Source organism: Trachypithecus francoisi, unplaced genomic scaffold (genome assembly GCF_009764315.1).
Source record: "Trachypithecus francoisi isolate TF-2019V2 unplaced genomic scaffold, Tfra_2.0 Lachesis_group5, whole genome shotgun sequence".
Taxonomy (NCBI): Eukaryota; Metazoa; Chordata; class Mammalia; order Primates; family Cercopithecidae; genus Trachypithecus; species Trachypithecus francoisi.
Window position 1 is genome coordinate 32,047,652 of NW_022681470.1, and position 26,980 is coordinate 32,074,631.

At 41.8% G+C, this 26,980-nt stretch overlaps 1 protein-coding gene across 3 annotated transcripts in view; it reads right to left on the reverse strand.

The window, feature by feature from the left end:
* TNR (tenascin R) overlaps positions 1–26,980 on the reverse strand; it is a 425,799-nt gene that overhangs the window by 24,632 nt on the left and 374,187 nt on the right. For all 3 annotated transcript variants that reach the window (XM_033199012.1, XM_033199011.1, XM_033199013.1), the window contains 9 exons: positions 24,818–24,907; positions 23,467–23,730; positions 22,602–22,871; positions 20,979–21,098; positions 19,948–20,094; positions 17,235–17,354; positions 13,942–14,085; positions 13,127–13,257; positions 11,598–11,730 (listed from right to left, as the gene is read on the reverse strand). In XM_033199012.1, the coding sequence (XP_033054903.1) occupies positions 11,598–11,730; positions 13,127–13,257; positions 13,942–14,085; positions 17,235–17,354; positions 19,948–20,094; positions 20,979–21,098; positions 22,602–22,871; positions 23,467–23,730; positions 24,818–24,907 (1,419 nt within the window). The remainder of the gene's footprint in view (positions 1–11,597; positions 11,731–13,126; positions 13,258–13,941; positions 14,086–17,234; positions 17,355–19,947; positions 20,095–20,978; positions 21,099–22,601; positions 22,872–23,466; positions 23,731–24,817; positions 24,908–26,980) is intronic.

Sequence of the window (26,980 nt, forward strand, 5' to 3'; positions counted from 1 at the left end):
AGAAGAAAAGAGAGAAGAATCAAATAGACGCAATAAAAAATGATAAAGGGGATATCACCATGGACCCCACAGAAATACAAACTACCATCAGAGAATACTATAAACACCTCTACGCAAATCAACTAGAAAATCTAGAAGAAATGGATAATTTCCTGGACACTTACACTCTCCCAAGACTAAACCAGGAAGAAGTTGAATCCCTGAATAGACCAATAGCAGGCTCTGAAATTGAGGCAATATTAGTAGCCTACCAACCAAAAAAAGTCCAGGACCAGATGGATTCACAGCTGAATTCTACCAGAGGTACAAGGAGGAGCTGGTACCATTCCTTCTTAAACTATTCCAATCAATTGAAAAAGAGGGAATCCTCCCTAACTCATTTTATGAGGCCAACATCATCCTGATACCAAAGCCTGGCAGAGACACAACAAAAAAAGAAAATTTTAGACCAATATCCCTGATGAACATCGATGCAAAAATCCTCAATAAAATACTGGCAAACTGAATTCAGCAGCACATCAAAAAGCTTATTCACCATGATCAAGTGGGCTTCATCCCTGGGATGCACGGCTGGTTCAACATATGCAAATCAATAAACGTAATCCAGCATATAAACAGAACCAAAGACAAGGACCACATGATTATCTCAATAGATGCAGAAAAGGCTTTTGACAAAATTCAACAGCCCTTCATGCTAAAAACGCTCAATAAATTCGGTATTGATGGAACGTATCTCAAAATAATAAGAGCTATTTATGAGAAACCCACAGCCAATATCATACTGAATGGGCAAAAACTGGAAAAATTCCCTTTGAAAACTGGCACAAGACAGGGATGCCCTCTCTCACCACTCCTATTCAACATAGTGTTGGAAGTTCTGGCTAGGGCAATCAGGCAAGAGAAAGAAATCAAGGGTATCAGTTAGGAAAAGAAGAAGTCAAATTGTCCCTGTTTGCAGATGACATGATTGTATATTTAGAAAACCCCATCGTCTCAGCCCAAAATCTCCTTAAGCTGATAAGCAACTTCAGCAAAGTCTTAGGATACAAAATTAATGTGCAAAAATCACAAGCATTCTTATACACCAGTAACAGACAAACAGAGAGCCAAATCATGAATGAACTTCCATTCACAATTGCTTCAATGAGAATAAAATACCTAGGAATCCAACTTACAAGGGATGTAAAGGACCTCTTCAAGGAGAACTACAAACCACTGCTCAGTGAAATAAAAGAGGACACAAACAAATGGAAGAACATACCATGCTCATGGATAGGAAGAATCAATATTGTGAAAATGGCCATACTGCCCAAGGTTATTGATAGATTCAATGCCATTCCCATCAAGCTACCAATGAGTTTCTTCACAGAATTGGAAAAAACTGCTTTAAAGTTCATATGGAACCAAAAAAGAGCCCACATTGCCAAGACAATCCTAAGTCATAAGAACAAAGCTGGAGGCATCACGCTACCTGACTTCAAACTATACTACAAGGCCACAGTAACCAAAACAGCATGGTACTGGTACCAAAACAGAGATATAGACCAATGGAACAGAACAGAGTCCTCAGAAATAATACCACACATCTACAGCCATCTGATCTTTGACAAACCTGAGAGAAACAAGAAATGGGGAAAGGATTCCCTATTTAATAAATGGTGCTGAGAAAATTGGCTAGCCATAAGTAGAAAGCTGAAACTGGATCCTTTCCTTACTCCTTATACGAAATTCAAGATGGATTAGAGACTTAAATGTTAGACCTAATACCATAAAAACCCTAGAAGAAAACCTAGGTAGTACCATTCAGGACATAGGCATGGGCAAGGACTTCATGTCTAAAACACCAAAAGCAATGGCAGCAAAAGCCAAAATTGACAAATGGGATCTAATTAAACTAAAGAGCTTCTGCACAGCAAAAGAAACTACCATCAGAGTGAACAGGCAACCTACAGAATGGGAGAAAATTTTTGCAATCTACTCATCTGACAAAGGGCTAATATCCAGAATCTACAAAGAACTCAAACAAATTTACAAGAAAAAAACAACCCCGTCAAAAAGTGGGCAAAGGATATGAACTGACATTTCTCAAAAGAAGACATTCATACAGCCAACAGACACATGAAAAAATGCTCATCATCACTGGCCATCAGAGAGATGCAAATCAAAACCACAATGAGATACCATCTCACACCAGTTAGAATGGCAATCATTAAAAAGTCAGGAAACAACAGGTGCTGGAGAGGATGTGGAGAAATAGGAACACTTTTACACTGTTGGTGGGATTGTAAATTCCCCATTCAACCATTATGGAAAACAGTATGGCGATTCCTCAAGGATCTAGAACTAGATGTACCATATGACCCAGCCATCCCACTACTGGGTATATACCCAAAGGATTATAAATCATGCTGCTATAAAGACACATGCACACACATGTTTATTGCGGCACTATTCACAATAGCAAAGACTTGGAATCAACCCAAATGTCCATCTGTGACAGACTGGATTAAGAAAATGTGGCACACATACACCATGGAATATTATGCAGCCATAAAAAAGGATGAGTTGTGTCCTTTGTAGGGACATGGATGCAGCTGGAAACCATCATTCTTAGCAAACTATCACAAGAACAGAAAACCAAACACTGCATGTTCTCACTCATAGGTGGGAACTGAACAATGACATCACTTGGACTCAGGAAGGGGAACATCACACATCGGGGCCTATCATGGGGAGGGGGGAGGGGGGAGGGATTGCATTGGCAGTTATACCTGATATAAATGATGAATTGGTGGGTGCTGACGAGTTGATGGGTGCAGCACACCAACATGGCACAAGTATACATATGTAACAAACCTGCACGTTATGCACATATACCCTAGAACTTAAAGTATAATTAAAAAAAAAAAAAAAAAGCTAAGGCATTTGGAGGATAGACTATGTATTTCAACATCTAGCTAATAGAAGTCCTAAAAAGAAAAGTAAAAAAGGAGAAAGTGCTTAAATAAATAATGAAGATAAATGTCTTAGAATTAAAGATGAAATAGATCAGATTTAAAGAGTGTATAGACTGTGAAACTGGAGATAAAAAGATAAATGAACTTCAAGACATATAATGAAGTGTAAGAGTTGCAAAAAGAAAGAAACACTGTTTTTAAAGCTTCTACAAAGAAAAAGTAGACCACCTACAGAAGAACAAGAAGCTGATTAACATTCAACTTCTCAATGGCAACCCTGCATTTGAGAAGACAATGGAAAAAATTTTTAAATATGATGGGAGCAAATATTTTTAGGTAGTATTTTATATCTGATCAAATTACAATTTAAATGTATGAAAAAAATACAAAAGTTCCTCGGGCATATGAAATTGAAGAAGGTTTGCCTTACAAAATCCATTATTGAAAATTTAGAGAACACAAATAAGAGTGATAAGTTCTAGAGATGTGAAAAGTAAGAATGATTAACTACTTGGAAAAACTTTATTTATATTGTCTTAAATAAAAGGCTATAATTAACAGAGAGAAAAGAGAAAGCCTATCCATTAGAATCCAGAGCCAAAACCTAGACAGGGCTTGTTTGTGGGGAGGTGAAGCAGGTAGGGAGGAAAGAGTCCAGAGGGATTTGAGAGGGTGCTCAAGTACTTGGATTGTTACATGAAGATACCATATTGACACATTTAAGAAAGGAGGAGGGATAAACAAACATAACTATGGATCTGAAATCTAAAGTCTTGTTCTTTGAAAACATTAATAAAAGAAATATATCACTGGGAAGATTGAGAAGTAAAGACAGAATATGAAAAAAATGAAAAAGGAAAAATAGCTACAGATGCGGTAGAGATACAAAAAAAAACAATGAAAAGTCTTATGAAGAATTTTATGCTACTAAATTCTGGAACTCAGATGAAATGAATACATTTCCAAAAATTTATAAAGGGTCAAAACTGGTAAAAGAAGAAAGAAAGAGCATGGATGGATAATTAATTTTAAAAACTTAGACGTGGTAGTCAAATGTTTCCCATTCCAAAAACAAAGAAACAGAAAGACACAAACAAAACAACAACAACGTGCCCAGGTGGTTTTAGTGATGAGTTCTGTCCTGAACAAGTTATTCCACAAAAGAAAAAAAAAAAAAAATAAGAAACAAAAAAGAAAAAAGTGAAAAAATGAAGCTGTCTAACTTTTGTTTTGTTTCTTTTTAAAGTGAGATTAGTGAACATGGATTTCAAAACCCAATAAAGAGGTATACACAAGAAAAAAAATATATAGGCCAGTTTCATTTATGACTGTAGATGTGAAAAGTCTAAACGGATAGTAGCTAACCATATATAACCGTGCATTAACAAATCATATTCAGGTGAGATTTCTCTAAGGATTGTAATTAATTTATCAAGAAAGAATCTATTAATATAACTCACTTCATTAGTATACTAACTGATAAAAAAATATAAATTAAACAGGTATTATAAAAACCATTTGATAAAGTTTAACAACAAAGCTTATTACAAAAACTCTTAACTTAGAAGAAAATTCTATACCTTGATAAATGTTTTAAAACTCAAATCTAAACAAACACTATTTGTGTTTACTTAAGGTTAACCAATTATATATTTTCTTTATTTTAGAAAAAATTAAATAGGTTTTTTTGTTTGTTTTATTTTTTGTTGTTGTTTTATTTTATTTTATTTTGTTTTATTTGAGACAGGGTCTTGCTCTGTTGCTCAGGCTGGAGTGCAGTGATGCCATCTTGGCTCACAGCAGCCTCCACCTCCCAGGGTCAAGTGATTCTCTTGTCTCAGCCTCCTGAGTAGCTGGAATTATAGGTGTGCACCACCATGCCCAGCTAACTTATGTATCTTTAGTAGAGACAGGCTTCGTTATGTTGCCCAGGCTATTCTCGACCACCTGACCTCAAGTGATCTGTCTGCTTCCAAAGTGCTGGGATTATAGGTGTGAGTCACTGCGCCTGGCCTAAATAGGCTTTTTATTTTTAATTTAATTTTAATTTTTATCAAAAGGAAGTTTAAAAAGGAAGATTTAGCAAAGATTATGCAATATGATAATGCTTTAGTTACATTCCTTTTGAGAATGCAACTAAAGTCAAAGTACCTAATATTGCTGTCACTATTTAACGTAGTTCAGGACGTCCTAGGTAATGTGATAAGAAAAGAAAATAAGAGGTATAAGAATTAGAAGTACAGAAATAAAATTGCCATTATTTGTAGATGACATAAAACATTTACCTACAAATATTAACAGAAACAATAGATACTTAGAATCAGTAAGAGAGTTCAGCAGGATTGCTAGATACTGGATTGATATAAAAAAGTAATGGTATTTTTCTACATTGGTAATAACCAACTAGAAAATATATATTTTTAAATTAGACAAAAATTATCAGCAATAAAAAATAAAACATTCAGAAATTAACCAAGAACATATAGAATGTTTGTTATGAATATAAAGGAAAAACTTACAACTCTATTAAAAATAAGGATGATTTGAACAAATGAAAATGCATTATAGGCCTTGAGAAGGGATGACTGTAATATTACAAAGATATCAGTTCTCCCCAAATTAATTTATAAATTCATTGTAATTTCAATCTAAATTCAAGTTAAAAATTTTGAGGGGGAGACTTGATAAACTTGATAAACTAAACTTGTTAAACTATGATGCCTTTGGAAAAATAAAGGTCACCAATTAGGTGAGTCAACCTCGAAAAAGAAAACTAAGGAAACTTGTTTTACCATATATTAATATATTAAGCTATAGTTATAAAAACACAATGTGGTATTTGCAAAAGAATGGAAAAATAGACCTGAGAGTAGAATAGGGAGTTCAGATGTCAAAGAGAGATCCATGTACATATGGGAACTTAATATACAGTGAAGCACCGCAAACCAATACAGAACAGATGGATTATTCAATAAATGATGTTAGGAGAACTGGTTCACTATAGAAAGAAAAAGGAAACTGTATCCTCAACTAATACCAGTATAAAATAGACTAAATATAAAGAAATAAATCTAGAAAGTTAATAGCAGAACACATTGAAGAAAACCTTTTGGCTGACATGCAGAGAAAGACTTCTTAAGAAAGGTTTCAAAAGCTCAAATAATAATAGCTAATATTTAGTACAGGAACCTGAAAGAAAATTGACAAACTATATGAGCAGGCAATTTAGAGGAAAATAACACTCAAAAGACTAATAAACATATGAAGAGATGTTTAAACTCAAACTAATTATTAAAGACATTCAACTAAAAAATGAGATATCAATTATCTCTATGAGATTATCAAAAATGACAAAGCTGGGCCATGTCAAGGCATTTGGAATGATACATGTCATTAGGAAATAGGAGCTTTTGTGCACTGTTGGAGGGGGTGTAGACTAGTACAGCCATGTGGGAGAGCAGTACATATTTAAACTATGTAAACACATTCCCTATGACCCAGCAATTCCTCTTCTGGGCATATATTCCAGAAGGCAATGCCTTAGTGATTCATAAGTGGACATGTACAAAGTATTTACTGCAGCACCATTTGTGGTGGTGGAAGGTTGGAGACAATCTGATGTCCATTTTCAGGAGAATGGGGAGATAAAATAAGATGGGTGCCCACCATGCAGTATTTTGCAACAGTTGGAAGCAAAAGACTATCTAGATGTATGACAACGCACATGGGTCTGAAAAACAGTGCTGAGCAAAAACTATGAGAATAGGGAATGAATTATGTAACCCAATACCGTTTATACATATTTAAAATATACTCAAAGTAATTTTACAATAACACATTTTTCAAAAATACAACAAAAGGACACAAATTTAATGTATCAGAATGCTTGCCTATGGAAGGTGGAAGAGGAGAAGAGGGTAAAAGGAAATAAATGAGTAATTACAAACTGGGACCTTGTTGGAGATTGACATGGGTGCTGTGTGATAAACTGTGCAGTGTGATTAATTGAAACCTCTGATCTGACACCTATCCTTCTATTAATTTTGGACATGCATGGAAATGGTTTGTTCAAATGGAATAATTAGTGCCCTACTTCCTTCTCCACAGCCGGGTCCCAGAGAAAGAAGGTAGACTTCTCCTTTTAGGGGTTTGTTTGTCTTAATAAAGCAAGAACTCAAGCTGTTTCTAAACAGTGGAGCAGAGAGAAGCCCCATCACCTCTTCACTTTGGTGAAAAGGATTTGTGGCATATCTGAGGATAGACAGCTGTGGATAGTGATCATGAGGCTTTCCTTTCTAACTAGAATGTCTATCTGATAAGTATGTGAGTTTCCATGATCTGCCATCTATTGTTCCAGAGCGTGTGTTTGCCAATCTTCATTAATTTTCACAACCTCAAAAGCTGAATCTTGTGTTAGACTCCAAAGTTTTCTTAAAAAGCCCCCAGAACAGCTCAGCCTGGATGTGGGAGGGCAAGAATTGGAGCAAAGGTAATAGAAGAAAACTTCTTATTATCCATCTCTGGGTACCTCTGCAAATGATTGTTTTCACTTAACCTCAAGGTCAAGATAACCTATTTTATAGTGCTCACTGTCTCTTAGGGCAAGCTTTAACGAGAACTTTGTTTGCTTTTTATAGTATTAAAAGAGACAACGAAACTGCCTCTCAGACAATCATTTCACCAAGTCCTGGCTGCTCTGTGGGGAATATTTGTTTCCTCATTTATATTCATATCTCTAAAAGACAAGTAGACCTTGGATGAAATTTCAGGCGACAGTAAATTATAAATAATGTATCCATGTTTTCTTCTCTTCCATACTACTTGTATTTAATTCCCTCCAGAGTCTTGTGCAAACACCAGAGACAAGAGGACAGGAAGCTGTTAGCATGATGGAAAGAATGAAATGGACTTACGTTATGTGGCAGAAACACAACAAGGGAAGACATCTTGATCAAAGGAGGTTTTTGAGGGTTTGTGAGTGCCAGTTCTTTTCTGTTCTTCTCTTTTTTGGTTTTATTATTATTTTTTTACATCTTAACTCTTTTCCAGGCCATCAGGTAGGCATCTTGCTTACAATGAACCTCTTACGGTCCACTCAGGACAAGGTGAAGGTTTATCAGTGGATAGAGGCAACTTTGGGGCCAAACTTTAAGCTCTGTTGTTTCATCAGAGAAGGCATAGATAACGCTCAGAATGATGAGCTGATATCAACCCATCCTAAGAGTAGGATACTGCTAAGTGGCAAACTCAGGTACTGTCAATGAAGTTGAAAAGGATGCTAATTGATAAAAAGAAATTAGCCTCTAAATCCATTAGTCCTGGCTTGCGATCACCTGGGAGGCTTCTAGTGTTTCTCAGACTTCTTGCTCAGCAAGAGTAGTTCATGCCTGTGGGGTCCTAACTGGCAGCACTCCAGTCTTGCATGTAAGTGAAGATACACTGCTCTTCAATTTTGCTTTTCCTTATTGGCAATGTCCCCATTCCCACCCCACCAAGTTTGGAAGCTGATACCCTTGTATTCTCTTCCTCCTTAATAAAATTTGCCCTTGGGCAGAAGTAGAAAACTTTGGGATAGAGAGGTGGCATAGGCAATGAGAGCTTATTAATATTAACCTGCAAATGACTATGTAGCCTAGTGGAATTTATTCAGGGAAATTTGCATTGAGGTGGCTGGCAGAGCCTGAAGTTAGAGGGAATTTGGGCATCGTACTCTTGAAGGCTATACCTCTTTGCCTGCGCTATCCCTACAAGGGGTATTAAAAATCGCCTTAGGCTTTGTTTTATCAGAGACCCCTCTTCTCTGCTCTGCAGCTGAGATTTGACTATTCAATTTAACCACCATCTATTATGTCTGGAATGTGCCAGGCTTTGTGCAAGGTACTTTCACATGCATTATTTCTGCCCAAGAATCTTTCATTCTGAAACCAGTCATTTCAATGAGTTCCGATAAATCTCCAAGACAAAGCCAGCAGAGTTTGGTATGCATCAGCGACTTACATTTAAATTTGAGCTTTCCAGTAAAACTGCAAAAGCTTCCAAACACAGACATATCTTTGCCATGTAACACAGAAGTAATAATATAAACTACATGGAGCTGCTCAGTCAGTAGCTACACTCACTGCATAGGAAATTGGGCTTTTTTGTTTTCCCCTTTCTGAGTTGGTATTGGTCATGCCCCAAGAGCCTGGTGTCAACTGGAGTCTTGTAAAAACAAATAAACAACCTAAATACATCCTGCTGGTCCCCTGAACTGTCCACCAAACGAAGTCATTATTCTGCCTCCTCTCCCGATTTCCATGTGTGTTGTTAATCTTCTGCTTATTTGATCCTACTGAGGCCCCCGCTGGATTTGGGATCCCAGATCCAAAAAATTGCACATCCCTTGGCGCAGCTGCATCTAAGAGAGGGCAGTGAGGGGCACAGAAGCTGGTTTACTTTTACAGCCCAGGTGGGTCTGGAGTGAGGCACAGCTGTAAAATGCCACAGAGACTTCAGGCACATTGTCATACTGCTCACAACTGCTAGCTGTGGCATCACCAGGGTGGGAATTAAAAGCCCATACTACACTGAGCAAACATTAAAACCCATGCATTTTGGGGATAAAATGATTAATTTAGACCTAATAAATATGCAAATTGGGAGCTCGGTTTAAGTGTCTGTCATCTGTGTCCTTTTTATAGAAAAGAAATTCTTAATTCAATGGAAAGCTCCAACCCGTGGGTCTTTAAGTGGTAGCGTGGAAAAGAGGACCATGGAGGCCTCTTTAATTAACCTGAGAATGTGCAGGGAAGGGCTTAACAAGAAGAGGGTAACACCTTAGTTCTGAGATCAGACATCTTTGAAAGAGCATGGAGGGGGAGCATAATTGACTCCAGCCCCATAAAAGAGATCAAGTGTCTTCTAAATTCCACTTGGTAAAGATACATCTTCAATTCATGTCTTGTTTGTGTGCCCAAAGTTTATTATTATTTTTAATTAGAACATTTGTTTTTCTGGTTAATATGCTCATTGAAGATACTTTGTGATATATTGAAAGGTGTAAAAAAAGGAAGAAAAGGACTTGTTCACAATCTCAGCACTCTATAGAACTACTGAGGACATTTTCTTATGTCTGATCAGTGTCTTGCTTTGTCATTTAGAACAAGTGTAGTGGGGGAGACACCTGGTGGGGATGGGGAACTTTCACCTTTCTGGGGATGGAGGAAGAGGCTCTGGGGCATGGACAGGAATCCAGTCATTCTGGTGCTCTGACATGGCAGGCAGAATGTGGCTGAGTATATGGGACATGCTCAGGTTTGCCTCACATGTATGCACAGCCATAACCCCATAATGTGGGGCAGGAAGAGAATTCAAAGTCAGGGCTTGGCAGCCTCACATTATGGACTGTAGAGAGGCACAGTGGGAGGTGGTAGAGAGAAACATTAATAGCATAGACCCCAGAACTGAAACATCTGGGGTCAAATTCCAGCTCCCCTACTTAAGAGCTATGGGATCTTGGGTGAGTTACTTCACCTCTCTGGGGCCCAATTTCTTCATTTGTAAAAAATAGAGATGGTAATACACACCACGTAGGCTGTTGTGAGGATTACATTAGATAATACATGTAATTCAGTTAAACAGTACTTGGCAAGTAATTCTCAAAAGTCAGGTATTAGGTTATTTCCTGTTATAGATATTAGGACTTTTAAAAAATCCTTTAGCGGCGTTTTTCAAGTATCTTCTGCTGACTTAAGGAGGGAATGCAGCCGGAACAGCTGCATTTAGAAGTAGAAGACCTGGGTTCAAGTTCTGACTCAGCTACTTACTAGCCATGTAAGTCTTTGGCTTCCATGAACCTTGGTTTCATCATCTGTAGAATGGGGATCATAGGCCTTCCTGACCACTTGTTATACAAGAACTGAGTGAGACCATAGGAATGTAAAAGTGCTTTGTGTATGGAGAAGAGCTGCAGGTTTAATGTTGAGGGTTTACTACTGCTGCTTTTACTAAGTGAGTCTCTGATTACAGGTAGCAGAGGAAGGAGGAAGAGAAAGATAAACTTTGCTGGAAAAACACTTGCAGAAAATCTGAACTAGGAGGAACCTGATGTTTTTTATTTTTATTTATTTATTTATTTTTGAGATGGAGTCTCACCCAGGCTGGAGTACAGTGGCATGATCGTGGCTCACTGCAACCTCTGCCTCCTGAGTTCAAGTGATTCTCTTGCCTCAGCCTCCAAAATAGCTGGGATTACAGGCGCATACCACCATGCCCAACTAATTTTTGTATTTTCAGTAGAGACGGGGTTTTATCATGTTGGCCAGGCTGGTCTCAAACTCCTGACCTCAGGTAATTCGGCTGCCTAGGCTCGAAGTGCTGGGATTACAGGTGTGAGTCACCGCGTCCAGCCAGAACCTGATGTCTTTACTTGGTGCATTTAATTGGTCTGGGTGGACCAGGGTGTTGTGCTGCTGCTTCCTGTGGTTACTTTGTTAGTGAGAGGTTTACTGGTAGGGTAGGGGATTGGAAAGGGGGAAAGAAGGAAGAGGTAATTGAGCTTTTTTGATAAACTGCTCCCAGGGCAAGTCTCAGCAGAGGCTGCTGAGGAGCCAAACATCAGGAAGTGGAGAAGAAGGCATCAAAGTGGCCATGCTCCCTCACCTGTGGTGAAGGCGGTGGAGGTGATGCTGCTCCACGCAGTATCCTGTGCTGCCTGCAGGAGCACCGTGTAGTCTGTGTTCTCTAACAGGCCCTCCAGTCGAATCCACGTGTCTTCTGCATCCACAATCAGCTCCTGTATGATGAGCCAAAGGAAGGGTGGTGGAAGGGAGCAACTGGCTTGCAATTGGGGAAAGTAGGGAAGGGAAGTTCAAATCCTATGGGCAGTTAGGTTAGTACTGCAATGGCCATTATCATCCTCTCCATCCCACAATAAGGATTACTGCACCAATAAGCAGAGAGGAGAGCTCCCATGTGAGATTTAGGCTAGCTCCTATCTCAGGAATGCACACTGGGATAAATTTAGATACCTGCATTATTGAATCTAGAAGTTTTCAGATTGCACTGGACTTGCTTGAGAGCAGAGAAAGAGCTCAGGAAGCGGGATCCAAGTCCTCCTTCTTTTTTTTTTTTTTTTTTTGAGACGGAGTCTCGCTCTGTCGCCCAGGCTGGAGTGCAGTGGCCGGATCTCAGCTCACTGCAAGCTCCGCCTCCCGGGTTTACGCCATTCTCCTGCCTCAGCCTCCCGAGTAGCTGGGACTACAGGCGCCCGCCACGTCGCCCGGCTAGTTTTTTGTATTTTTTTAGTAGAGACGGGGTTTCACCGTGTTAGCCAGGATGGTCTCGATCTCCTGACCTCGTGATCCACCCGTCTCGGCCTCCCAAAGTGCTGGGATTACAGGCGTGAGCCACCGCGCCCGGCCAGTTTTTTGTATTTTTTTAGTAGAGACGGGGTTTCACCGTGTTAGCCAGGATGGTCTCGATCTCCTGACCTCGTGATCCGCCCATCTCGGCCTCCCAAAGTGCTGGGATTACAGGCTTGAGCCACCGTGCCTGGTTAAGTCCTCCTTACTTCTATCAAGGAGACTAACTCTGCATATGATTTCCCTTTAAAAAGAGGTTGCTTCACTAACAAAAACTTGAAAATCAGTGTTCTGGATGAACTGTTTCAACTGATGAAATAAAACAAAAATTTGTTTTGTCTTTACTGTAGGCTACACAGATACCACTTTTCTAATGTTTATCAAGAGGCATAAAAGCCATTGAATTTGGTATCCAGCTCATGTTTCCTCCGTCCTGTTGTTGAAAAATTATTCCAATATCGTGTACTTGGGAGTTTCCAATGTACTTTGTGTCATTGTATTGGAAGCACCAGCACAACCCAGTGAAGTTGCAGGGGTAGAGACCCTCATTAGCTAGAGAAGAAAGCAAGCCTTGAAGAGGTTTAGTCCTTTGCCTCAACTTACGGAGAGAGTAATAGTAGAGCTAAGACTATCATCCAAATCTTCTGGCTTGCAGACCAGGGCTGTCTCATCAACAGCAGGCTGGGTATCCTTGATGGGAAGCTGATGAGTTCCCTGTGGGTTCCTTCCTTCCCCCTCCCTCCAACGTCCCATGGTCACTCCACTAGTCAGTTTCCACATGACCTCACTTGGGAGAAATGGTCTTTTCCCTTTCCAGCAAAATCTCACCTTGCGGCTTCCATCGGTGGATTTGTAGGTCAAGACATAATTTTCAATCTCTGCCCTGGGAGGCTGCCAGGAGATCAGGGCACTTTGTCTGGTGACTTCACTGGCTGTCAGGTTTGCTGGAGGGTCTAGGACTACAAAGAGGAGAAAGTGCCAGGGCATGCCTGCCTCTCCAGCTCCTCCCCCTGCTTGATTTCAGGCATGGGTATCTGTTTGCCCACCTCTTTGGTCTTGGGATTGCTCAGATGCTAACCCCCGCTCTGGCTTGGACAGGAGCATAAAGGGTGCTCCTGGGTCAGATGATAATCATACAGTACCACGATCATTCTTGCAGCTACTTCCCCTTCCCTCACAGGGCCTCTAGGCTTGGGTGTGACATCTTCCACACTGACCCTCTATGCCTGAGATCCTGACCCTGATACATTCTCATGTCTGCTCGTTCACTCGTGAACTTGTGTTTCCACATGTTACCTTGTCTACTTTCTCCTATTCATCACTCTACTCAGCAGCTCTTTCCTAGATATCTAGTCTTTTAATATCCATCAGAATTTTCTGGGGCAGATGCATTCCAAGTACAGACCTCTCTTGACCTGGTTCTTCTGCTGTCACCCAGGGCGAGAGCAGAAAAAGACATGTGTCTGCTGGCCAAAAATTGCAGCTCAGTTTCACTGAATTTGGGCTGTAGTCAGCCCAAATAAGAACAGCTCATAGCTGCTCTGTCCAAAGCCTACAGGTGATAATCTAGTCCACCACAAGAAAACTGGTCATTTCCACAAAAGTCCCCAGGGATTCGGGTATGTAGATGACCATGTACTCACGAGTAGAGAAGTTGGTGCTGATGGTGCCACTGGTGAGAGGCCCATTGGTGGCATACATGGTGGCAGTATAGTGGGTGCTAGGAAGCAGGTCAACAAGCCGAAATTCTTCACTGACTCCGTCAACCAGGATGGTCTCTCCAGCAACTGAACTCAGATGAATATGAATAAGGGTTGAATAAGGCTACTCAGTTTAAGAAAGACCTACCAAATCCAAAGGCATTTCACATGGATTTACTACTAGAGAATTTTGGAAAAAAATCTTTCATAGGTTATCTAGCTTAGTATCTTACTCCATGCAAGGATTCCCCTCTCATCTCTTATATTGTAATTGAAAAAAAGTGTTCTTTATGTGCAGGTCAAATTGTCTTCTCTATAACTTCTATTCAGGTCTCTGGAGTCATAAAGGATAAATCTAGTCTTTTGTCTACATGACCCCTTCCTCTCCACCATCCTTCTAATCAAGTTCTCTCTTCACTGGACAGAAAATTCAGCCCCTACTTCCCATAACATTTATGTGACAATTTAAAAATCTTCACAGTTCTGTCTACTTTTCTCTGAACAAGTAACAGTTTATCAGTGTTCCTGCTAAAGTCCAAAACTCAGAGAACTGAGAACAATAATTGAGAGGTACTGACAAGTGAAATAAACAGGATCAGTCTGCACTTGTGCCACTTAAATTATTAGTTAGGTTTTGGGAATGCGTTGTGATATTGTTGTCACATGCCAAGATTATTGCTAATAAAAGACTTTCTTTGTAACCACTCCCCCTACTTCCCAATCCAATTTTGTTAGTTGATTTTTTATAACCATGGGCAGAGCTTTGCATTTATTTCTATTGCATTTTGCCTTGTTGATTGAGTTTTGGGCCACTGTTTCAGTTTATTAAAATATTTTTGAACTTGGATTCTATTGATCACAATTTTGTTTTATACACAAACTTGGTAAGCATGTCTTCTCTGAATTCATTCAAGCTGTTGATAAAACTGTTCATTAGTTCAGGGTCAACTCCTCTGTTGCGCAATTAGAATACTTGGAAATTATTTAGTGTTTAACAGTTTGCTAGGCACATTTTCAGACTAGGTAGGGCTTTGAGATTTCAAGTTTCTTGTGGTCTAAAGTTATACAAACAAGTTAAAATTCAAACTAATGCTTAAGCTTTGGAAGAGCATATATAAGGATATCATCTTTTTAATGTCCCCCTTTGCACATCATGCCATTGATCAATGCTCCAGCCATACCAAATTATGGCAGTTCTTCAGACTTCTCACACTCTCACATCTCTGCAAATGCCCACAGTCTGCTCTTATTTCTTGAAATTACCTTTCTTCACCTTTTCTTCTTTCACTTTATCTGAGACTTTTCTTCTTTCTTTCCCTCCACAGCTTGACACCAATCATAGTAGCCCATTGGACATGGCCCATGGTGTTCTGTGCATGTCTATAGCATACACTGCTCACATCAAGTTGTAACTATTTACTTCTCTGCAACATCATTAGAAGTGAGTTCCACAAAGATGAGAACTCAATTTTTGTTTCTGAATCCTTATAGCCTTGTAGAGTGTATGGCGCATGGGAGGGCATCAAGAGTATTTGTGGAATGAATGGAAGTTCATTGCTATGTTGGAGTTGTGTGTTTTGTGTCTGTGAGCAGATATGTCTGACTGCCTTCAGGGAAGCTTTGACAGAAGAGATAGGGTTGAAACCAAGACTTGAGGGATGGGTTTTCTAGGCAGACAAGTGGGGGAGTTTCCTGGTGAAAGAAATAGCATGTGCAAATGCATGGACGCTTGAGAAAGCATGATGATTATTTGAAAATGCGGGATCATGTTATGCAAGGAGGGGTGACAGGAACTGACATGGATTGTGCATGCTCACAGAGGGGTTAGGACATATCCATAGTAATGATATCCCTTCTTCATGGAGGGTCATTCATTCAACGACAGTCCCAGCTAACTCCAAATATGACCTTTCATGTATTTTTCCATGTTAACTAAGGACTGAGTGATAAGTGGGGTTTTCTAATGCCTTGATGAAATACAAATGAACTACCAGATTTGTCAGTGAAAACAATGACATAAAGTAGTTTTGATAAAACTTATTCTCAGTGAACCTGTGCTGATATATGGTAATCAGTAATTCCTTTCCCAAGTTGTGTAATTGTCTGTTTTAGTTTTTACCTTCCTAAGATTTGACAATAAGTTTACTTCTTTGCAGCTTACAGAATTGGCTTTCTCTGCCATTTTTGAAAACCAAGACATCTGCCTGCCTTCTGTCTTCTGGTGTCTTTGTTCTCTGGATTCCTGAATATAACCCAAAACAATTCCATGATCACATGTTTGATGTAGGCAGGGAAAGAACTTCCCTAAGCCTAGAGACTTGAAGGACTCAGTACTATTTTGCTTTGGGCTTCTCCGTTCTGTTCAGCTTCAACTGGTGTAAGGTGAACAAGCATGATGCAGAAGACAGTGAAATTCAAGATTTTGTGTTAGTTAAACCTGTTGGGCTGGATGTGAATAGAGAAGATAAAAACAACAGAAGAGTTTAGCTGTCCTGAATCTTTTGTCACCTGTTATCCTGTACTATCTGTTCCAAACTTGGTCCTATATCTTCAGTGTTTTTCTTGCTCTGCAAATATTTAGAAAAGCCTGCTTTCTTGTTTGTCGCATTTTGGGGGCAAGTCTTAGCTCTGTTCTGAGTTTTGTCCTCCTAGTGCTATTGCTCTGATTTTGTACTTGCCCTTGGTTACATGCCTTTCTTGTACCTTTCAGATTCAGCTTTCTCAGTTCCTAGATTTGATACAGTTTGCAGAGTTTGGGAATATCTTTTTTTTTTTTTTTTTTTTTTTTTGAGATGGAGTCTCGCTATGACTCCAGGCTGGAGTGCAATGGCACGATCTTGGCTCACTGTAACCTCCACTTCCTGGCTTCAAGTGATTCTCTTGCCTCAGCCTCCCAAGTAGCTGGGACTACAGGTGTGCGCCACCACTCCCAGCTAATTTTCATATTTTCAGAAGAGATGGGGTTTCACCATGTTGGCCAGGCTGGTCTTGAACTCCTTACCTCAAGTGATCCATCTGCCTTGGCCTCCCAAAGTGTTGGGATTACAAGTATGAGCCACAACGCCCAGCCTAGAGTTTGGGCATATCTTGAGGGCTTCATTGTATACCTGAAGTAGGAACATTTCTAATCTGTCCTTCGGATTGAAAAAATGTTTTGTTTATTCACATCATACTGGTCTGTAGCTCCAATTCCCACCATTCCCACCTGCCTGATCTGCAGGCCTGCAGACACCCACCTGCAAAGTGTGTAAGAACAATGACGTAGTTCTCCACCTCACCCACTGGCGCCTTCCACTGCAGCAGGGCTTCTGTTGGAGTGATGTTGGTAGCAATCAGATCCACAGGGTTGTCCATGGCTGAAACAGAATAGATGATCAGTTATAAGTAAGAGGAGCTGCAGGATAGAAATGCAGGGAATGATCTCAGAAGTTCCACTCATGGTACACGACTGCTGCTGCACTCTACAAAACAAAGAAGTGAGCAGAAACCTCTTCCCTTTCTCCTCTTCTGGTTCCATCAGCCTCTTCCTTTTCTCCCTGCCCCCGTTCTCTCAAGTAACCAGTTCTCCCCTAATTGCCCCCAGCTCTTCCTTTTAATTAATTCATTAAGTTCTTATGTGCAGAATACTGTGCCAGGTACTACAGAGGATTTCAAGGTATGGCTGGAATGAATTTTCAACATTTAAATGTAGATGGAGCAACTAAGAACCCACAGAAATTGTTACAATTTTTTAGTTAACGAGATAATCATACTTCCCAGGCTATTTGCACTTTTATAAATGTAAAGGTGTGCCTCGTGGAAAGATCTCTGTTGATGAGCTTCAGGAAGTGTGGTGGCAACTCCATAGGGGCAGGAGTATCCCCAGGACAGAGAACACAGAAGGTCCATCCATGAAATGACTGCATGAGCTCAGTCAGGTTGCCTCAAAAGTCATATCTGATTATTGGATGATTGCTTCACTGCTCACAGGTCTCACTCAGGACTGAGTCCTGGATATTCTTTCTGTTGCATTAAGAGTCAAAAGGATTCTTCCAGGCTTAGTAAGGAGGACAAAAGGGCCTGTTAGAGGAACAGAGTGTGCTTGTCATAAGATCATCTTCCTAGTCTAATTTGCTCATGCTCTAAGCCTTTGTTGTATTACTGTGCTTCTCTTCCATCAGGTTAGAATTTATCACAAGTGGATGTTATTACAATAGTTTAGGCATCAGCTCAACCTAAGCGTCATATAATTCACTTCTGAGAACCAAGATCTGCTGTGGATCTTACCCTATTCTCTAATTGAAAGTATTTTTTCACTTGCCTATGTCCTTTATCACAAAGAAACAACCTGGAAATATTTTCATAATGTTAAAATTTGAATTGTGTCCCTAATCTGCATGTTCAAAGAGTTCTTCAAATGCAGCCCTTAGACTACACTTGGCTTGATCTATCTGAGACGTGCATGATACCATGAGACAAACATGACACCCTGAAGGAGCACTCACTTCCAAAAGTTGTAAGATCGTAGACCTCAACGTAAAACCACAACAAACAACAGCAAAATAAGACATTCTGGGGAAATCTAGTTATTGGAAGTTGCCAGAATAGCTCTGCCTAGACTGGAAGGAGGGCAGTTTGGATGGGCACACCATTGGGGTTGGTGTACCAAATATACCAAATATCTGCTTTAGAGATACTAGTTGCTCATAACCCAAGGAATTTTTTTTTTCTTTTGAGAAACAAGGTCTTGCTCTGTCACTTAGGCTGGTGTGCAGTGGCATGATCATGGCTCACTGTAGCCTTGGACTCCTGGATTCAAGTGATCCTCCTGCCTCAGCCTCCCTGGTAGCTGAGACTACAGGTTCATGCATCCATGCCCTGCTAAAGAAATGAGTTTTTGACTGAAGTTGCTGCTCTCTTTTATCTTGGGGATAGGAGAAATTCCAAAGTATATTTCCCTCATTTGGGAAATACCATTCTCCAGGGAAATTAAGCAACCATAGAAAATCCAGGTGTTCTCCTAATGAGGCAAGCTTGATATTTTCCCACGTGCTGTGGGAATGATGGCTTAACTAGGAGGTTTGGTTTAGGGTTTGGGAATAGAAAACTTTGGCTGTGCCTGCTAGTGAGTTCTGCAGCAGATCTTTGCACATCCTGCATGGTGTACTTGCTGAGGGACCAGAGACGGAGGAGCAGTGGTGCTACCAAGAGTCCTCCTCAGACCCGTTGTATGGGCTTGTTTTCAAGAGGGAGGCCATGGGATTTGGACTACCCTTCCCCACTTTCCCATATTGCAAGCCAGTCTCTCCCTTGCACCTCCCTTCCTCTGGTCATTATGCAGGAGCTGATGGAGGATGCAGAGGACATCTGGATATGACTAGGGGGCCTGTCAGAGACATGAGGTACATGGTACCCCTGCAGAAAGCCCAGGATGCCCATGGAGCCACATCACCTCTACTGCTTTGGTCCTGGTTGAGGGAGTTATGGCCACTTTGGTGCCTTCTTTCTTCCTGGAGCACAAAGCAAGAGCAAAGGCAGCTTCTTGGTAGTTTCTGGCTATATCTGATGATGAATTTCATGACCCCAATTCCATTACTGGAATAACAACCCTTTTCTTCTCTGAGGTGAAATTTTCTTATCTGAGTCTTTTACAAAATCAGATGAATGATTCAGATATCTGTTTTAGAATTCACTTCCATCACATGTGTGAAAGGGCACTGTTTATGTTGGAAGTTCCACGAAAATTCCTAACCTAAACCAGCAAGACTTATAGAGTGACTCCCTAAACTTTTAGTATTAGAGAGGAATATTAGGGGAAGAGAAATTGCAAACTGCCCTGCAAGACACAGTGAGTTAGAGGAGCACCCCGAAATGGAGCCTCAGCCTCCAGAACCTTTGTATGAGCCCGAACAACTTCACCCAGATCCTCAGCCAGGGTCCTGACCCGACACAGCAGGGAGACATGCCTACCTGTGTGCACGAGAGTACAGATGCGCTCGCTTTCCTCCCTGCCCCGCACGCTGTTGAGGCTGATTTCGTATTCGGTAGCTGGGTACAGTCTGGTGATGGTGAATTCTGTCACAGTGTTGGGCACCACTGAGCTGTCTAATCGTCCCACTGGAGAAGAGAAGAATCTACAGTTAAAATTCAGCAGCCCTCTCATCCAAGCAACCCATGGTACAGTCTATGTCAATAAAGCAGATGGGTGTGAGACTCAGTACTCAGTGGGGAAGGATGCTACATGGTTCATGGACTGGGAATGTTGGAGTGTGAACAGGCTTTGCACACTGGTCTCATTCCTTCATTTTATGGACTCCTTGGAGCAAAGTAAAATTAGCTACCTATTAAGTGGTTTTCTAACAAGCTGGTCTTCTCTAAGACAATGACATTAAGGCAGTATGGAGGGCACTGATGCAAGGAGCAGTCTCTGCAGTCCAGAGACAGTGTAGTCTAGAAAGCTGTCCTGTGTCCTCACTGGAAGTGAGTGTGCCCTCCACTTCCTTAACAATGCCACATGTACCAGCAAGAACTGGCAGGGTGCAGGTGAGGTCTGGGCCAATTTCCTCTGACTTGTAACTTGGCTGGAGTGGCTAAAATGGGACCACGTCACCGAGGCTCCATCTGGCTTTGCTGGGTCTTTAGCCATCCCTCTGGATCCTAGTCTTGAACTTCATTCTTGTAGGAAAGTTCATGTGACCCTAGTTCTTGGCAGATTCTTTTGGGCCTCTTTGTTTCTCATGACACTGCCTAGATAATGGTGACCAGTTACCTCTGCTAGGGAAGGGCCTGCTTTCTGGGTGAATGTAATCAAGCCTTTCTCAAGAGGCATTGGTGAGTGCAGGGTTTCTTGGCTGCTCACCAGCCCACTCTCATTCTGATGGAGCATGCCACAGAGAAGAGGAGAAACTCAGGCAGGAGTGGATGTTCTGCGGGATCTGCTAATTCTCCCATATTCTTCATCCAAATCCTAGCATCTTTGAGAAGTCAAATCACTTTGTTACCTTGGGTGGGTCGATATGATACTCGGTAGTAATCAAAAGATGCAACAGGAGGGCTCCAGGAGACCATCACTGAGTCCTTGGTCACATTGCTAATTGTGATGTCCTTTGGGGGATCAATTCCTACAAGGACCCAGTGGTTGAGGGAAAAAGACAGAAAGCACAGTGTGAAAAAGAAATTCTCATCCCTGGTTTTATATTGACCAAAAAGCCAGTGTTGTCCCAAAGGCAGACAGGATCTTTCTGCGTAATAGGGTATCCTTAAAACCATGGTCAGGCTGGTGTTTCATTTGAAACCTTGTAGGTATGACTAAAGCTATGTCCATGGAGAATGTTTTAACAACATGAAGCCAAGCTGGCAAGCTCTGTACCTGTTACCTATCTGCAGGCCAACTAGGAACTTTTTAAAATTCATATGTCTTGTTTTGAATTGGGAGAAACATAGGCATTTTCTCTGGGGTAATTGTTTTTTTTAAAGCTAAACCAAATTTTGCCTGTATCTCTTATTCTTTAGCAGTTACCTTTGGTTTCAGTTTTGAAAAACTGCCTATTGACTGTACAGGGATTTCAGAGCACAAGTCCAGAACAAATCCATTTTCCTAAATTGTATTTCATTTATGCTATGGCCTTTTTTTTTTTTTTTTTCTTTTTTTTGAGAGGGAGTCTCGCTCTGTCACCCAGGCTGGAGTGCAGTGGCCAGATCTCAGCTCACTGCAAGCTCCGCCTCCTGGGTTCACACCATTCTCCTGCCTCAGCCTCCCGAGTAGCTGGGACTACAGGTGCCTGCCACCTTGCCCGGCTAGGTTTTTTTTTTTTTGTATTTTTTTTAGTAGAGACGGGGTTTCACCGTGTTAGCCAGGATGGTCTCGATCTCCTGACCTCGTGATCCACCCGTCTCGGCCTCCCAAAGTGCTGGGATTACAGGCTTGAGCCACCGCGCCTGGCCCCCGTTTTTTTTTTTTTTTCTGCTAGGGGATCACAGAGTTGATCAGCTGAGTGTTTAATCCACTTGTCCAGTTTGTAAGTTCTTGTTAGTAAGTAGGAAACGACCCAAACATACATGTCTTCACCCACATGCACCTCATATTTGAAACTGTATTTGGGAATAATGAGCTGGGATTGATCCAATTCATCTCAGAGTGCCTGTGTTTTCTAAGCAACATCCAAACCAACCCCATTCTCTGAGTGCCAGGTCACTATCTGATTGCATGCTAGTCCCATGCGAGACTAAGGAAGCATCATTTGTACCAGTGACCTTTCTGGGCAGTTAAGAGGTGGCTCTCCAGAATAGGAACAGGTGTCTCTTCACTGTAGAGGGATTCCTGTTGCAGACTAGCTATCTCCAGTGCTTTTTTTTCTAAGCTGGTAATGGGAAGTGTTTTGGACAAATGCATTCAAACTTTGACCTCCTCAAGACATTGACTTTGTCCCACCTTCCAAATGGGGGTTTCTCATCTAACGCATCTTCTTCATCACTGGAGGAAGTAGCTGTTTCAGAACAGCTCATAGACTTTCTCTAGGCAGTCCCCTACTCCTTGGGTCTTTCTCTTTTAAAATTTCATTGATTTGTCAAAGGTTACTGTGAGAACCCCTTTCATCACCTGCTGCCAAGTCCTCCAGCCTCACCTGTGGTGATGGAGCCCACAATGGGCTCAGAGGTCACTGTGCCATGGACTGCCACAAGGTTCACAATATACTCTGTGGCTGGTTGCAGGCCCATCAGGACAGCATGCCTCTTGGTGGCATCCAGGGAGACCTCTGTCATCTCTTCTTCCTCATCCCTGGGGCTGTAGTTCAGAATAAGTCTGTCTGCTGGGGGAGATGGGTCACTCCAAGTGATGTTCACACTGGAGGAGGTCACATGAGAAAAGTGCAGATGAGAGATGGGACGGAAGCCTGCAAAGCAAAGGAGATGGATGGTCCTGAAACATGTGAGAAGATGGGCCGTTGGGCCAGAAGAACTTCCTGGCTAAAGTGATCTGCTGTCCTTGTTAACAAGGGCTACACCTTCACCCACTAACCCAGAGATTCCACCTCTTCACTCTCCAGTCCTGTTCACTCCACTTTTTCCAATCCAAATATGGGAAGATGGATTCTGTTAAAATGAGAAATACTTCTGTGAGTTAATCATAATACTGGCCCAGGATTGAAAGCCTGTATCCTGGAAGGAATTTTACACGATCCCATGGATTCTCTGTATTCCCACTGATTTACTGCAGTAGGGAAAGATGGGCAGAATTAACTACTATGTCAAGGCCATAGAAAAACCAGACACAAGTTTTCAGGCGAGTAACACTGTTGCTCACCTCTCCCCTTTACTTCCAACCCTTCCCTCTTGATGCATTTATTAGTTTTGCGTCTATCCTTTTCTACCCACCTCTCTTTTCTCCAAAGGAAATGGAACATTGGAAGGGTGAGTTGCCTGGATGAATTTCTCATACTAAGATCCACAGATCCCTGAACCTCGCTGGGATTTCTGCTGCTCTGGTACCTGTGAAAGCATCCACAGTGGACTCCAAGCTCTGCTGCCGACCCCTCTCAGCAGTGATGGAAATGATGTACTCTGCCCCAGGCTCTAGATCTGTCAATGTGTATGAGGTCCTGTCCTTGGGTACAGTGACTTCTGAGGCGATCCCAGACGATGGGGTAAAGGTAATTCGGTAGTGATCAATGGGTCCACTGGCCTTAGTCCAGATGAGGGAGATGGAGGTCTCTGAGGAGGCTGTCACCATGAGGTCTCGGGGACTGTCAAGTTCTGTGGATTGACATAAATGGCCTATTTTACACATGTTCCCCAGGAGGGCAGTATATTATTGGCCTGCTTTGTGTGTTTGCAAGCTATCAGCAGGCCTGCGGACTATAAGCACTAGCTTGTCATTGCTGACACTTATCTCATATTTTGCTAAGCACCTTCCCTCTGAATGATGGCCAGGGGCTTGGCAAACAGATGAACAATCTGCAGAAAGGCACGATGAGCTCTGATACCACTGGATTGCATCCACCTCTGGGACAAAGCTGGCTGCTGATTGTCAAGCTCCTCATATTCATTTTCTCCCATCCTTTCTCAATAAGCCATAAGGACAAAAATCGTAGCTACCACCAAGTAGGGATATGCCATCCTGGTAACAGAAGGGCACCACCCTCCAACCCTGAGGCTATTTTGGCTTGTTCTAACCATGGCCAGGCAGGCAGCTAGATTTGAGGAACTGGAGACCTTTGTCCATGTGGTTCTCTAGAGAGGTTGAACCTTGGGACAAGGACCAGTTTAAAATCCCTAGCCCGGCCCAGGCTGCTAGTACCATAGCTGCTGAAATGACTTTGAAATTTACCCAGGATTTGGAAGCAAAACTGCTGAATCCAGAGCAGCAAGGGTCTCAACTGGACTTTTCTTCTGCCCTCAGATTTAATGGGTTGTTGCAAATCTAGACTTTCATCCAAGTGACCTTTGTGAGGGCATCTGTGGTGCATGCAGGGTGAAGATGCCCCATTCTGCCTGCTGTCGGGGTGGTCTAGATAAAAATATGGCCTGCAATGGCATCAACCTATTTAGGATTTTCCACCTCTGCTCTTCAGAGGTGGAAGTACAGAGGGTACAGCCCTGAGCAACTCTTCAGACCATGGGGGACCGAGCATAGGTCTGTGCGGAAGAGGGTGACTCCATCCTGCATGTCAGAGGTTAGGGAATAGGCATAGGGTAGATGTTGTTTCTAGGCTGACAGTTGTCACCAAAGCCCTGTTCACTGGAAGACATTGCTTTCTGACTAATTTTTGCTGGGACAAGCTTCCATGACTCCTTAGGCTTATAGGCTAACCTGGTCTTCCTCAGCAGTCCTCCTACTCACCAGTCCTGGCATTCATGGTGGCTGGTACGCTTTGTTGTGAGTTCATGACGGCAGATATTCCAACTCCATACTCAGTGCCAGGTACCAGATCTATCAGTGGATGGAGAAACAAACATTATTCTGTGTATCAGGCAGGGCTAGGAAGGCTGAAAGCAGGGAAGAAAACGATCTTAGACTCTTATTCATACCTTGTGTTTGGTCCTCCTTGAATCCTCTCCTAATTTCAACTATTAGGAAATCCCAATTTCACTATTTAGGAATCCAAGTCAATAGGATGAACCAGCCCATGCGGAGCTTCCTTCTTGCAGCCAGGCTCTGTGGGAAGGCAGCGAGGCTGCCTTGTCAGTGACCTTCAGAGGTGTGCTCACCTAAGTATACAAGGACTCCTTGTATGCTTAGCGTCTCAGGTTGGCTTGAACCAGTGAGGGGATTTCTTGCTTAAATTGTGAATTTCAGGAGTATGTAATCAAGAGAGACAGTGTGGACATAAGCCTGTAAAGCATTTCTTGAATGTTATATACAAGGACCAAGTTATACCTTTTATAGGAGTTGAGGCCATATGGGGACTCCTGGGTCCATTCTAGGGAGCAACAGTGGATGGATTTTTTTTTCTAAGCACAGGGCTGTCAAGTAGGGGTATGCAGAAGTCCTGTTGCTGTGGGCTTCCCACCAAGTTCAGTAATTCAGGCCTCAGGGTATCTAAGGTTGTGGATCTAATTTTAGAATATACTTCCAGGGGAGTCCAGGAAGACAGAGGAAATGCAAAAACTGTCTCACTAAAGGGTGTAAGCTTCTCTGAGGAAATTCTTTGGGAGGTTTATCACAAAGGATCCCTGAGAGGCTCCTAGAAGATCTGGAATTCTGTGGGTTCTCTCCTTGCCCTCTTTCACATTTATTTTCAGACTAACCAGTTTGACTGGTGTACTAGTTTCCTATTGCTGCTGTAACACATCACCACAATTTAGTGACTTACAACAACAAAAGTAGATTATTTTACAGTTAGTTCAGGAGGTCTGCAGTCTAAAGTAGTTCAGCAGGGCCGCATTCCTTCTGGAGGCTCTAGGAGAAAATCCATTTCCCTGCCTTTTCTAGCTTCTAGAGGCTGCCTGCATTCTTTGGTTCATGGTCTCTTAATCTATCTTCAAAGCCAGCAGCTTGAAACGATCAAATCTGTTTTCTCTCTCTGACCTCTGCTCCTATCATTGCATCTACTCTGACTCTGACCTCCCTACATCCATCTTATGAAAATCCTTGTGATCATGTTGGACCCACCTGCATAGGACAGGCTAGTCTCTCCTTCTCAAGATCTTTAATTTAATCATACCTGCAAAGTCCTTTTTGTCCTGTAAGGTGGTTATATTCACAGATGCTGGGGATTGTTTGAGGGCTATTTCATCTATTACAACTGGCATCAAACTCATCTTTATCTGTTAGGACTGGGATTGTAGAAAAACCCAACAAAGGCGGGGCACGGTGGCTCACGCCTATAATCCCAATACTTTGGGAGACCGAAGTGGGTGGATTACCTGAGGTCAGGAGTTTGAGACCAGCCTGACCAATATGCTGAAACCTGTCTCTACTAAAATTACAAAAATTAGCTGGGTGTGGTGGCGTGCATCTGTAGTCCCAGCTACTTGGGAGGCTGAGGCAGGAGAATCACTTGAACCCAGGAGGCGGAGGTTGCAGTGAGCCAAGATCACACCACTGCACTCCAGCCTGGGTGACAGAGTGAGATTCTGTATCAAAAAAGCAAAAACAAACAAACAAACAAAAACAAAACAAAACAATAAAACCCAACAAAATCAAGTGATCACCCTGCCGACCTCTAATGATCAGTCTGAGTCCTTCCGGTAGGCTCTTTGTGGGACTTTGTGTGGGCTCATGGCTGATTGCAATGGTATTCTGTTTTATATAACATCTGTGTTTTTCAGAATGGATTGTGTTTTAGAGTCTCATCACAACCTTGGGAGGCAGGTGGGATAAGCAGTCTTTTCTCCATCTGCATTAGCTTCCTATGACTACTGTTATAAATTACCACACACAGTGTGGCTTAAAACAGACATGTGTCCTCCCACAGTTCTGAAGTCTAGAAGTCTGAAATAAAAGTGTCCCCAGGACCATGTTTCCTCTGAAGGCTCAAGGAGACTTTGGTTCTGGTGGTTG